The sequence below is a fragment of the Drosophila miranda genome, chromosome 4 (assembly GCF_003369915.1).
Source record: "Drosophila miranda strain MSH22 chromosome 4, D.miranda_PacBio2.1, whole genome shotgun sequence".
In the NCBI taxonomy this organism is placed as follows: Eukaryota; Metazoa; Arthropoda; class Insecta; order Diptera; family Drosophilidae; genus Drosophila; species Drosophila miranda.
In genome coordinates, this window is record NC_046677.1 from 4,639,115 (window position 1) to 4,652,864 (window position 13,750).

General features: G+C 44.0%; 3 protein-coding genes across 10 annotated transcripts in view; all 3 read left to right on the top strand.

Moving 5' to 3' along the window:
• LOC108163627 (cartilage oligomeric matrix protein) overlaps positions 1–6,797 on the top strand; it is a 28,687-nt gene extending 21,890 nt beyond the window's left edge. For 4 of the 5 annotated variants that reach the window (XM_017299028.2, XM_017299027.2, XM_033393198.1 and 1 more), the window contains exons 10-14: positions 2,327–2,448; positions 4,428–4,750; positions 4,810–6,293; positions 6,358–6,491; positions 6,583–6,797. In XM_017299028.2, coding sequence (XP_017154517.1) covers positions 2,327–2,448; positions 4,428–4,750; positions 4,810–6,293; positions 6,358–6,491; positions 6,583–6,653 — 2,134 coding nt within the window. In that variant the 3' untranslated portion in view covers positions 6,654–6,797. Of the gene's footprint in view, positions 1–2,326; positions 2,449–3,541; positions 3,823–4,427; positions 4,751–4,809; positions 6,294–6,357; positions 6,492–6,582 lie in introns of those variants that run through there. The other variant, XM_017299031.2, reaches the window with a different exon arrangement.
• Positions 6,798–7,152: 355 nt separating this feature from the next.
• On the top strand, positions 7,153–7,816 carry LOC108161458. Its single transcript, XM_017295721.2, has 2 exons — positions 7,153–7,337; positions 7,390–7,816. The coding sequence occupies exon 2, from the start codon at positions 7,399–7,401 to the stop codon at positions 7,723–7,725; it is 327 nt and encodes a 108-aa protein (XP_017151210.1). The 5' UTR covers positions 7,153–7,337; positions 7,390–7,398; the 3' UTR covers positions 7,726–7,816.
• An 871-nt stretch (positions 7,817–8,687) lies between these two features.
• LOC108163989 (enolase-phosphatase E1-like) lies at positions 8,688–12,031 on the top strand. Of its 4 annotated transcripts, XM_017299558.2 has the most exons (4): positions 8,690–8,877; positions 8,931–9,704; positions 9,762–10,944; positions 11,010–12,031. In XM_017299558.2, the coding sequence occupies exons 2-4, from the start codon at positions 8,940–8,942 to the stop codon at positions 11,870–11,872; spliced, it is 2,811 nt and encodes a 936-aa protein (XP_017155047.1). In that variant the 5' UTR covers positions 8,690–8,877; positions 8,931–8,939; the 3' UTR covers positions 11,873–12,031. The 4 variants fall into 4 exon arrangements, with proteins under 4 accessions (XP_017155046.1, XP_017155044.1, XP_017155045.1 ...); XM_017299557.2 differs by having other exon boundaries at positions 8,688–8,877; positions 8,931–10,944; positions 11,013–12,031; XM_017299555.2 differs by having other exon boundaries at positions 8,689–8,877; positions 8,931–10,944.
• Positions 12,032–13,750: the final 1,719 nt, after the last annotated feature.

Sequence of the window (13,750 nt, forward strand, 5' to 3'; positions counted from 1 at the left end):
TATGATCGTCCGCCTTCAGTGAAAGTTTATTTGGGTGGACAAATCCCTTGATTGGGTAAAGAAATAGAGATATTGAGCTATAAAAACACACATAAATTGCACTCACCATTTCGTCAAAAGTTCTTGAAAGAGAGAGAGCTCGGCTCTCTTCATTCTTCCCGCGCAACAATTAAGACGGACGAAGACGGACGCGTGAGAGCGCGAAAATTTCAAGGCTATGACGGACGAACGACGGACTCCGCATACGGGATATTACTTTCACACACATTTCTCATTTGTGTACATTCCTCTCTTCGATCTCCTTTTGTACGCACGATTGTTTTACATTGTTTACATTGGATTTGCACTTGGAATGAGTATATTTTGAGTGCATTAATAAAAGCTGAGGCGTTAGAGAATCCAATCCCACGATACTCGCATATTTTGGCGAAGTGTGTGTGTACAAGAGAGAATGCCTCACCTTTAATTGTGACACTTGGAACGAGAGCGGCGTCAAGACGGCAGCACTCGCTCTTTCCCTCTTGCTCTTCTCCATTTATGCACACACACACACACAAAAAAAAGACCGCGTGACCGAAAAAAAACAAAATGCAAGACACCCAGGCTTACTTGCCAAAAGTTAATCAATCAATTAAATAATTCCTCTGTACTTTCACATATTAATGAACATTTTTAGCAGTGATCTGCCATATTTCATTCCTTCGCCCCCGCACACGCACATTTTCTTAGATTTATATACTTCAAAGTCAGGATTATTGATATTTTTCACTGCACTGGACAAACACACCCTGCACGTAAATGTTTTCCGCATGATTTTCACAATTTTCCCGCTTTTCACGACCCGAAACCGGCAAAAGAACGCGGAGCGGACTCTAAACGCGTGCAAATGGAAGCTGGAAATGGAAGAGTGAAGAGAGGAGAGCGGTGTAAATGCGTATGCAGCTTAGTACTCTCTCATCTCGTTCCATGCTCTCTCCATCCCCCGCTCATTCCATGCTTTGCTTGTGTGTGTATAAAAGCATAATTTTTGTCTCTTTTTGCCCACACAAAGCCATTCATGGGTACCCGCAATTACAAATTAATTTATTTCTCAAAGATAATGTTGGGAAGCTTTTAATAATAACTACTTTCTATTTTAGAGTATTCACACTGTGACTATACCCCCCTTAGTGGCTTAAGCTTCCCTCCATGATTACTATTTACTCCCGGGCTATTGGCAAGCTGGGAAGCTGGGGCCAGGTCTAAGGGTCGTCTGACGGAGACTTCCGGCAAGCGAAAAAAGCCATTGTGTGCATAGTCGTAAAATATGGGAAACTATGGCTTCTGGGTCAGTTGGGCACGGTAGTTCTTGCTGATGGCTGATGCCCGATGGGTGATCTTCCTAGAAAATTGGACTGCTGTGAGTTATGGTCAGGCAAAGCGGGCCTGAAAATTAAGTTTCAACTGAGGAGACGAGGATGCAGATGAAGCATTGCCCAATGGGCAGGGGATAGCATGTAACGGGTAACTGTAACCTCCCAACAGAACTGAACCGAAGCGAACCGCAGAGACGATGCGAACTAATGACCATGTCATGATATGTAAATATTTTGCAAAGCCATAAGCAATCCCACACTCTTGAGCATAAATAAGGGGCAACAGGCCCCGGTCTTTTGGTGAAATTTACATGCAATGGAGCCTGGATTTACTTTTTTGCCATGGGCCATCATATCATATCATATCTCCCATCCTACACAACCTACACACAGTCGAAGTCTCTTGCCTCTTGCTCTCTCTCCTTTTTTTCCTTTATTTATTTGTGTTTCTCTGGGTTTTAATAAGATTTTCTTGTAATTGTAATTTGTTTTCTTTTGGGGAACCTGAACCGGCGTCGGCTCTTCCTGTACGGTTCCGAAAACAAACTGGGAAGGAGAGTAAGAGGAAGAGGGTACCGTTTACCCCCTGGCACATGTCTTGTCGCTTGTCGAACTCTGGGCTTTGTCGGTCCCATCAATGTTCCTCTCTGGAGGGGTAACCTTTTCTCTTTTCACAGATCTTTCTCTCCGCTGGTCAAGCACGGCCTTTTGTGTAGCCCTGTTTCCACTAAACATCATTAATAAATTTGCCTTTGTATGGGGTTTACCTTGCCGTGTCCCTCCATTAACATTAACAGTCTTTTGTTGCTGTTTGTTCCTGACTGTCAGTATTAATAATAATAAACAATATGTGGGTACCCATCCACACACAACACAACACAACACAACACATCCTCTGCCCGATCCACCATTAACCAACCGAATCTCTGTCTCTGTCTCTTTTCTGTTTCTGTTTCTTTTCTCTCTTGCAGAGGCGTTCAGTGTCACGATACCGTGAACGGAGCCCAGTGTGACTCCTGTCCGGTTGGCTACGAAGGTGATGGACGCACATGTTCTCTACGTAATCCTTGCCTGGACACACCATGCCCCTCAGGTAAGTCCCAGCACCCAGCCCGAGCCCAACCCAATCGAATCGAATGGAAGGGGAAATGGAATGGAAATGGGTTCTTTTCCTCTCTACTGTTTTTTCTCTCCCCACCACACCACCAGATCAGTGCTCAAGTGGAGTTTTGTTTGTGGCTAGAACTGTTTGGACATTTTGTTGATTTTATGGCTAATTTGAGACTGTCGTGCCACTATTCCGGATCGTGTTCTTGTGTGGGTTGATATAGGATCGTATAACTGGGAACTAAAAAAAGTCTCAGGTCTAATTTGATTAGAAGTTTTTGGTACTCAAGAAATTGAATGTGAAAATGCATCAATCAATCGATCGAGTTCTGGCAACAACTAGGGAAAATTGGGGTTAGGATATTTTATATTAACAACTTTAACAATTAACACTCTATTTTTGTAGCTAGATCATACAAATTTAAGTAAAAAAAGAAATTCCGTGAATTTTTAAAAGATTTACTTCTGAATTTTCTATTTAAAATATATTTATAATTAGTTTAAATTCAAATTAAATTCATTTAAAGTTTTCCGCAATAATATCATAAATTGCTTTAAAAATCCATAGAGATTTAGTTCTTTAAGTCTTTAAAGGTCTCAAAATGTCTTTTATTCTGTTTTATTAAGCCCAAATTCGCTGAACTTTCAGTCCATAATTTTCCATCCGTTGATATACCCCTTGAACCCGACTGTAGCGCACTCAATTCACACGACTATTTGATTTATTAAGAGCCCCACTTCGCCTGAACGAACCCTGGGACCGAGGAGACCGAGGACTCGCTCTGAACCCTTTTGATTGAATTAAAGACGAAAACCTTCGACAAATTATATGGTATGAAGGGGTAATTTCTGGCTTCCCGCGAATGTGTGAAACGAGGCAGCTAATTAGAGCTCAGTCCGAGACAGAGAGTCATCGGCGTGCTGGAATGTTGTGGGGGGGGCCCTTATATGTCAGGTTTTGCTTTGCTAATTGATTTTGGGCGGTAAATCTTCAAAGTAAATTCTTTTGGCATTCGGCAGTAGGTGGAATATATTATTACATATGCGATTAACTAATAAACAATTCTCATTTGTATTAGGCAACATTCACTATCAGAGGCAGAGCCAGTACACGGCCCGCAAATACTCGGTCATAACGAACTAATCCACAGAGCGGGAGAGCAGCGTTTCGACTAAGATATACGAGATATACATACAAATATGATTACAAGCAAAAACAGAACAAAGTGTGCACATAATGAATTACTACCTACCATAAAATAGTCATAAGTTGTAAGCTCTATTGATTGGCAAAACGGAGGAATTTTCAAGTATTAGCAAGCCCCTAAATCTTCAAAATAAAAAAAATAAACAATGATGCAAAAATATACCATGTACCGCTCCCTGTCCCCTCCCCCCATCCACCCCCTCTTGATAGAATGCCCAGAAAGTGGAGTCTATAAACGTGTAACGAGATCTGTTTAGCCCCTTCTACCGGCCCCGCCCTACTACTGTAATAAAATACGAATAGAATCTAATGAACAAACAAAAAATGTATGCTGTAATGTTTTGGTATTTAATAAATAAACTCAATCATTGGCTATATAATGTACATATGTATCTTTGAAACATCATCTTCCACCACATTCCCACATCTCAATGAATCGCATCATGTTTATACACTATCATTTTCTGGTCATGCTATGTGGACTTTTCGCAGAGGGTAAGTGAGAGTTGCAAGTGTAAATGGAGTTGCATTTTTAGAGGACTATCATATCGTAGTATCACACATGTACGGGCAAAGACAAAGAAAAAATCGTGTACCATTGAAATTTATGTTTTTTAATAGATTCCTGATGCCCTAACCTTAGTTTAAAACTCACTCTTCATCCAGATAACAAATACTTTCCATCACATCTTCAATCTTTAAACTATCTCAGCTCTCATCTCATCTCTCTCCCTCTCTCTCTCTCTTGATCGACTCAGGTGCCCAGTGCCTGCGTCTGGGCTTTCCGCCCTACTTCCAATGCATCTCCTGTCCGAAGGGTCACCAGATCAACGGCACCAGCTGCAGAGACGTGGACGAGTGTGCCATCTATCAGCCCTGCGATGATCTGACTGTCTGCACCAATCTCAATCCGGGCTTCAAGTGTGCGCCCTGTCCGTCCGGCTTTGATGGCATCCATGCTCATGGCTATTTTGCGGACCATCTATCGGTGGACTACAGGAAGCAGACCTGCCTGGACACCGACGAGTGCCAGTCGGGCTACTTTAGTTGTCCGCTTCATGCCACCTGCATCAATGAGATTGTAAGTGATGGACAGGTTTTTGGGAGTATTTTGTCATCCACAGTATCCTCTTTCTCCAGGGCTCGTACAGATGCCAATGCAATGATGGTTTTGTGACCAATGGCACCTACAGCTGTCTGGACAGATCCTCGGTGGCTGTCTGTCCGGATGGACGCATCTGTGACAGGAACGCCGTCTGCGTGTACTCCGACAGCGTGCACAATCAGTGCCGCTGCACCGTTGGCTGGGCGGGCAATGGCCTAGTCTGCGGCCAGGATCGGGATCTGGATGGCTGGCCCGACCAATCGCTGGCCTGTCCCGAGCTCCACTGCCAGCGCGACAATTGCCCGGATCTGCCGAATTCCGGACAGGAGGATGCCGATCTGGATGGCCATGGCGATGGCTGCGACGACGATGCCGACGGGGATCAGGTGCAGAACAACAAGGACAATTGTCCGCTGGCCTACAACACCGAGCAGCTGGACGCGGACGGGGATGGGGTGGGCGATGTGTGCGACAATTGTGGACACAAGTTCAATCCCCGGCAACTGGACGCCGATGGGGATGGAGTGGGCAATGCCTGCGACGAGGACATAGACAACGATTCCATACCGAACGAGGTGGACAACTGTCCGCTGCTGCTGAATCCCAATCAGTCGGATGTGGACAACGACGGGGTGGGCGATGTCTGCGACAATTGCCCCACTATACCCAATCCCATGCAGGAGGATCGCGACATGGATCTGGTGGGCGATGCCTGCGACAGTGGCATCGATGGCGACGACGATGGCATCCAGGACTCGGAGGACAACTGCCCCATGGTGAGCAACTCCGATCAGCTGGACACGGATGGCGATGGCAAGGGCGATGCCTGCGACGATGACATCGATGGCGACGGCATACCCAACTACAGGGACAACTGTCCCCTGGCCAAGAATCCCAAGCAGCTGGACTTCAACCGGAACGGCAAGGGCGACATCTGCGAGGAGGATGAGGACGTGGATGGTATACCAAACATCATTGACAATTGCCCCAACAATTCGATGATCCATCACACGGACTTTCGATCCATACGTGCCGTGCGCCTGGATCCCGATGGCGAGTCCCAGCTGGATCCCAATTGGGTGGTCCATGCCAATGGCACAGAGATTGTCCAGACCCTCAACTCCGATCCGGGTCTTGTCGTGGGCGACGATGCCTTTGGTGGCGTCGACTTTGAGGGCACTTTCTATGTGAACGATGACACGGACGACGACTATGCGGGCTTCATCTTCAGCTACCAGAGCAATCACAAGTTCTATGTGGTCCAGTGGAAGAAGGGCTCGCAGACATATTGGGAGTCCAAGCCATTCATTGCCTCTGCGGAGCCGGGCATTCAGATCAAGCTCATTGATAGCCACACGGGCCCTGGTTCCATGATGAGAAATAGTTTGTGGCGCGACAGTGACACTCCAGGGCAGGCGCGTCTGCTGTGGAAGGATCCCAGGAATGTGGCCTGGAAGGAGAAGACCTCCTATCGCTGGTCCCTGGTCCATCGTCCAGCGATTGGTCTGATACGATTGCAGTGAGTGATTGCCTCCAGGCCTGCAGCATTGCCTTTCCGGCTAATTCATCTTTTCTTCCCACAGAATGTACGAGGGCCAGAGTTTGGTCATCGACTCGGGCAACGTCTACGATTCCACGCTCAAGGGCGGACGTCTGGGCGTGTTCTGCTTCTCCCAGGAGATGATTATATGGTCGAATCTCAAGTACAAATGCAACAGTGAGTAGTAGGCCCTCAAAATGTTCTGTCATGGCATCATTTGACTTTGGCTTGTGTTTCGTTTCTCGTTTCTCGCTTCCATCAACAACAGACCACGTTGACCCTTTGATATACAAGGATCTGTCCGACCATCTTAAGCTGAAAGTGGAGTTGCAGAACTAATGGACTTTCACCAGCCATAAACAAAGCTTATCTGCCATGAATTTTAACCAAATTACAAATTAACTACGTAAAATCTATGTAAAACCTAATGCAATCTATGCTTAATAAAAGAGTGTTCGACAGAGTCGAAAGTTAATAACTAGATGCCCGTTTTTTATTGAATTTTTTACAATAATTCCAGAAGACAGATCTAAAAATTCCCATATCATTTTAGAACACTAAAACCAGTGTCAGACAACAAGGAAATAGCGTTGTGAAACACTAGAATGGACAAAACATTAAAAAGCCACAATTTCAATTAATTTAAAGGAACTAAAAGCTAAGATTAAGTTAAATATTTAAATACTACGGCTATAAAAACTATTAATTAAATAATTTATAATAAAATCAAATTTTATATTAAAAAAACGATTGTATTCTGCAGCCCTGAACAAATTGGCAAATATTCTCCTGCCAAGTAGGCCATGAGAATTATTCTTTGAAGTGGCAAGAATTTTTCTTGGAAGTGGCATACAACATTCAAAGTCCAGCCACACAACAGCTCGGGTAATTTTTCACAAAAATTAGTTTCTAAAACAAAAAAAAACCAGAAAAAATCACAGGGAAACTACGGTGTCAAAAAGAATTCAATTCGATTTAGTTGGGCTAGCAAAATACACTCTCTTACCCGTCCGGTCGTTTCGCGTAAGTCAGTCCCAAAATCAAATGTGCTAAAACTTAAAGTCCAAATTTATAGATTACCACGATGGGAGTGATCAATAGTAAACTGAGAGTGACTCCTCCAGCCGAGCAGGCCAAGGAGGAAGTAGACGCCAATACCATGGATGCAGTGATATCTAAGGCCATCGGTGCTTCCGTACGCAAGTCCAGTCGTATTCCTGTGTTGAGTGCCAGCTATAGCTACACCTATGCGAAGCCACGCAAGTATAAGAGGACACCCTTGAAGAAAGAGGCCTCGACTGAGAACTGCAGCAAGGACAACATCGGCCTCAGTTCCGGCCCACTCGCCTATGATTCTGGCCTTGGCTTGAATAAATCAACGGAAAACAGTGTGCTCTCGTTGGTTCGCTGATCATCTAAAGCTAAAAATTGTGTTGCAGAATTTACAGACTTTTCCGCCATCAATTTTAACAAAATAAACTACGTAAAATCTATGTAAAACCTAATTGAATCGGAGTTTAATAAATAAAAACCGATTTTATTGCATTTTTTTGACAATTTTCATAAAAGATAGATCAAATCATGATGCAATTATACAAGGTGGTCTCGTCGGCAAAAGTTAGTCCCTTAACGTATGCTAGCAATAAGTGCGAGTGAAGGGCACATAGTATAGTGAGTGTGAGTGAGACGGTATATGTTGATGTTGATTAACCCTTAACAGGCCCGTGGGTTTTAAATTTTTAAAATAAAATGATTTTACTGATATTTTAATATTTAAATTTTATGCAGCCATTAATAATTTTTCTTCAACATTTTTAGTTATATTAAAATGTTCTTTTACATAATATATAAAGATTACTTCTAATTCTGTGGTATTTTTTTTATATGCTTTTTATAATTTTGTTGTTGTCGGGACATAAGGGTTAAGAATATATCAAAAAATTCGTCCGTGAACAACCTTCATCATCAACAAGCAAGCATGCACTGACGATAAGGGACAACACGAAGGAACTTCGGCTCCCGACGAGACCACCTTGTATAATTGCATCATGGATCAAATGGCAGCCAAAACGAAAAATTTAATTAAATTTGACTCCATTATCGTTTTGCAGCACTGAACACAGGGTCAGGCAATATGGAATACACGTTGCGCAACACTGAAAAGGCAAAAATCTTAAAACCACCTTAATTGTATAATATATGACTGAACTAGTGGCTAAGATTAAGCTCTAAATTTAATAAATTCTAATAAAATTCAATTTATATAAAAAAAAAAAACCAACCATGAAGCAATTTTGTAAAATATTCTTTCGGCAGGGTAGGCCATGAGAATGATTGTCATTCACTTACATCGTTTGAACCCAGTCGACAGTGGGATTTAACATTCAAAGCCCACACAGCAGTACTGAAAATTTTCGACACAAAATAATTCCTAAAACAAAATAAGCAAAAAAAACAGAGCAACTGCGGTGTAAAAAATATTTCCATTCCATCTATTTGGGCTAGTAAAATTCATTGCCTTCAATCGACCCCAGGCGGCCATAAAAAAGTAGTCTCGTTCCATGTAAGTCAGTCAAACCTAAAATGAATATTAAATATTAATTAAATCAAAAATAGTTAGCGACAATGGCTAATGTCGCACAGAACGCGACTTCATCCGTGGAGGTCAAGGAGGAAGTAGCTGCCAATGCGTTGGGTGCCATTAAAGATGCGGGCAAGGGTGCTTCATCATCTATACTTAAGTCCAGTCGTATTCCTGTGCCCAGAGCCAGCTATAGCTTTAGCTATTCGAAGCCACGCCAGTATAAGAGGACATCCTTGAATAAGGAGGCTCCGGCCGGGAACTGTAGCAAGGAAAGCATTGGACCCAGTCCCGGCCCACCGACCGACGATTCCGGCATTGGAATAGACAACTCAATGGAGGACAGTGTGCCCTCGTTGGTTGGCTCGTCGAGTGGTCTGGCCGGGATTGGCCAAGCGGAGTCCCTGAGAGCTCTCCAGAATGCTGTGGCCGAGATGGAGGCGGATCTAAGCATCTTCGACAGTGATGGGGATACCACCATCAATACCAGTGATGATGCCGAGTTGACTTTCACGGAACTCGAGAAGGAGGTGGAGACCGCTGTAATAGAAAAGGTGCACCAACTGCTTCCAGAGTCATTGTCGCCGCTACAAGAATTGCTCGTGGCACCCGTGGGGCAAATGGTTCAGGAAAATCTAAAAGAACTCCAAGAGGAACCCCAGAACTCGCACAATCAAAAGGTGGAAGCTATGAAGGTAAAGGTGTACGGACAGCTCCAAGAACTGGCCATTGGATCATCGGAAGAGCAGGAACCAAAAAAGCTCCAAGCCGCAACTAATCCAGTCTCCGAAACTGAGGATCAACGTTATGTGAGAGAGAATTTTGAAAAAATATCAAGTATCTTAATTCCTACATCTCCCAAGAAGATAATGGAAGAACAGACCACGGCACAGCAATCTCATCAAAATGAAGATGGTGAACAGACCACGTCTAAGCCATTGGAAGGCAATATAGAGGAGCTACAGGAACCAGAATCTACCGAAAGGCCAGCTGAAGAACTGCAAGAAAAGACAGCAGTCGATATGCATCCATCAATATCAGTGCCAGTCGAAGAAACATCGGAAAAGCAGGAGCCGAAAGAGCTCAAAACCGAAACAAGTCCAGTCTCAGAAACTGAAGATCAACGATATGTGAGGGAGAATATTGAACAAATCGCAAGTGTCCTACTTTCGTCTACTTCTCCCAAGAAGACAATGCAAGAACAGGCCACGGCAAAGCAATCTGATCAAAATGAAGATGGTCTGCAGCCCACGTCTAAGCCAAAAGACAAAGTGGTGGACAAAGTGGTGGACAAAGTGCCATCATTGATGTCAATGCCAGTCAAAGAGAAGCTACAGGAACCACAGGAGCTGGAATCCACCGAAAAGCCAGTGGAAGAACTGCCAGAAGAGATAGTAGAGCCAGTCGAAGAACTGGCCATTGAAGCACCGGAAGACCAGCTTAAAACTGAAACGAATCCAGTCTCAGAAACTGACGATGAACGATTTTTAAGAGAAAATTTTGAAAGAATCGAAAGAATCCTACGTTCTACTCCTCTTACTTTGACAATGAAAGAACAGACCATGGAACAGCAATCTCATCAAAATGAAGATGGTCTACAGTCCACGTCTAAGCCATTGGAAGATATAGAAGACAAAGTGCTACCTTCGATGTCGGTGCCACTCAAAGAGAAGCTACAGGAGCCACAGGAGCTGGAATCCACCGAAAAGCCAGTTGAAGATATAATGACAGAGGAGCTGCCGGAAAAGATAGCGGTCGATGTGCTAGAGGAGCCACATGACCAGACTCTAGCAGTATCTGTACAGTCAGTGGAACAGAAGCAACATGAGGAGATTCTACAATACCTACCTACCTACAATACAGTGGAAAATATTATAGAGGCACCACAAAAAGAGCAGGACAAGTCAGTAGAGGACACAATGCCACAGGAGCTGCCAGAAGAGATAGCGGTCGAGGTGGTGCCATCGATATCCGGAGCAATAGGGGAAATTCAAGAGAAGCAACAAGAGGACCAGGATCTAACCGTCACGTTGCAGGTAGCAGAAGAAGGTAAGCAACATGAGGTGAAACACCAGCAGTTTGATGAGCCATACCATCTTCTCCTTCCAATACAGCAGAAGAGCTTGCACTCGCGTCGGAGACCGCGGAAGCCAACCAGGAACCTCTGGCGGAGGAGGGGCAGTCTGCTCTGCCTCCTACAAATGTTCTTTCTACAGCAGAAGAGGAGATGCATGAAGCGCCACTTGAGGATTCACAGGCGACGTTGGTGGAAGATACCAAAGAGCTGGAACAGAATCAGCCCAACCACGCCCAACTGCAGTTCAATGCGAATGCAGTGGAAGGATCTCCTCGGGCAGAACTAGAACAGGAGAAAATTGAAGTTCTACCAAGTACTTCCACGTCTAGATCAGGGCTGCTTGAAGATTTCATGCAGACGCTGGATGATGAGAAAAATGGCGAGCAAATCAAGAAGCTAGTAGAAGAGATCATGAAGCTGCAAAACGAGCAACCCGACGAGACACTACCCAACACGATCCACCAAGAAAAAGAGATCCCAGACAACCAGGAAGAACAGCAAGACAAGGATGAGGATCTACTATCTACTACGTTCCATGAGATGGAAACTGGGAGTCGTAGCCACAGCCCCTTGTTGGGGATGGCTGGGCTTAGAGCTTTGGAAGGATATATGGAGCACGGTATACTGCGCCATCTGATGCCCAGAGATGTAAGCCCAGACGAAGTAGTTCCGGTTGAGCAGGAGGATGATACCCACCGCAGCGCCTTGGAGATGGAGGAAGCACCGGCTGAACAGGTGGAAAATGTCGTGGATGAGGAGACGAACCAGCCATTCAGCAAGACGTTGAATCGCTTTCGCCAGCTCCTGATTCAGCTGCGGGCTTACACGAATCCGATGGACTGTATACCACTTGCGCTGGTCGGCACGGCATTTTTGTTGATCTATTTCCGCAAGTTTTAGGCGCACAATAATTGAAAATGAAAAAAGACAATAATCCAAAAAGTGCAAATACAATATTCCCAGATCGAGCGTTACAAAATCGCACAACGCATTGTTGTTGAGTTGCTAAATTAAATTACATTTCAAAATAAATATTCATTCAAATACAACCCATTGCAAGTATCAATTTTTAATTTGAAATGATCGCGCCAAACTATAGCAGTGTTGCATTGAGACCTTGTATTACGCTAGAAGGCGCCAAAATGAATCTAAAACGAGGGGGAACGTTGTGAGTTGCTGCGGACACCGCAACTCTACGGTTATACCCGATACTAAGTCAGTATAACTCTCCTCCGGCAGACGCCGCTAATATTAAACGACACGACAAAGAGTGCGTGCGAGAGAGACAGAAAATCAGTATGAGCGTGACGGCGGGCGCTGCGTAGCCACTGAAAATTGATTTCTTGCTTTTGGCTACAAAAATAATCCGATCTGATCCAGATTCAGCAATCTGATAGATATGGTCATTATCTATGATTCTGCGTTTTTAGTTTTCTCGAATGTGCAATATTGTGGATGCAACAGATTTTCGTTTTTTGTGGGGGCGGAAGGGGGTGGGGCGAAATTCTGAGATATACGTTTTATAGTGAGATCTAACAGAAGTGCGGATACCAAATTTGGTTACTCTAGCCTTAATAGTCTCTGAGATTTGTGGATGCCCCAGATTTTCGTCCTTTGCGGGTGCGGAAGGGGGTGTGGCGAAATTTGGGCACGAAACGGTCAAGGTCCGATATCACAGGAGTGTGGATACCAAATTTGGTTGCTCTGGCTCTTATAGGTTCTGAGATCCTTGAACTCATATTTTGCAATTGACAAAACCGACCATGAAACCTGTGTGTTAGAGAGAGACAGAGCGAGAAAGAATGAAATTGTTTTCTTGATTCTGGCTATAATCATTATTCGATCTGGTTCAGATTTTGCACTGTAGAAGATATGGTCATTCTGACCGATTCTGCGTTTTTGAATTTATCGTATCTTTAAAAATGTGGATGCCACAGATTTTCGTCTTTTGTGGGGGCGGAAGTGGGCGGGGCGAAGTTTTGAAATATTTTTGTAGCAGTGACATATCACAGAAGTCTGGATCCAAAACATCGTTGCTCTAGCTCTTATAGTCTTTGAGCACTAGGCGCTGAAGGGGACGGACGGACGGACGGACGGACGGACGGACGGACGGACGGACAGACGGACAGACAGACAGGGCTAAATCGACTCGGCTATTGATGCTGATCAAGAATATATATACTTTATGGGGTCGGAAACGATTCCTTCTGGACGTTACACACATCCACTTTTACCACAAATCTAATATACCCCAATACTCATTTTGAGTATCGGCTATAAAAAGGACGAAAAATCAGAAACTGCTGATAAATAAAAACACCACAAATTAACCCGCCTTAAAACCGCTCAAGAAGCGATAAAACAAAAAATAAAATAAAAAAAACAGAAGCCTATTTATATTTACAATCAATGCCGGCATTTTCATGTTGCATCCCGTCATCAAAATGTTATTTACAATATTGGTATAGGCTCGAGGACTTGTTGAAATTATTCCTGGAGCTAGTGTAATGTGGAATTTTCACAATTTTACGCTTACTTTTATAGCAGATGCGGTGCGGGTCCATCGATTTTGGCTGCTCAATAAACTTAAATCAAATTAAGGGGGGAGAGAGCACATATTTGGAGTGTATTAATAATAGGCGGGGCGTTAGAGGATAAACTCCCACAATACTCGCATAATTTGCTCACGTGATTGGCACATACTTAACGAGAGAGAATCACACACCTTCACAAACATTTGGAATGCCCCACCCCACTTGAAACTTGGTACAAGAGCGA

What these genes read in the sequence shown, in the direction of transcription:
- LOC108163989 (XM_017299555.2), top strand. Translation starts at nt 8,940, where the DNA reads ATGGCTAATGTCGCACAGAACGCGACTTCATCCGTGGAGGTCAAGGAG. An exon ending in GTTGCAGGTAGCAGAAGAAG is followed by an intron (nt 10,945 to 11,009) that starts GTAAGCAACATG and finishes CTTCCAATACAG; the next exon opens with CAGAAGAGCTTGCACTCGCG.
- LOC108161458 (XM_017295721.2), top strand. Translation starts at nt 7,399, where the DNA reads ATGGGAGTGATCAATAGTAAACTGAGAGTGACTCCTCCAGCCGAGCAG.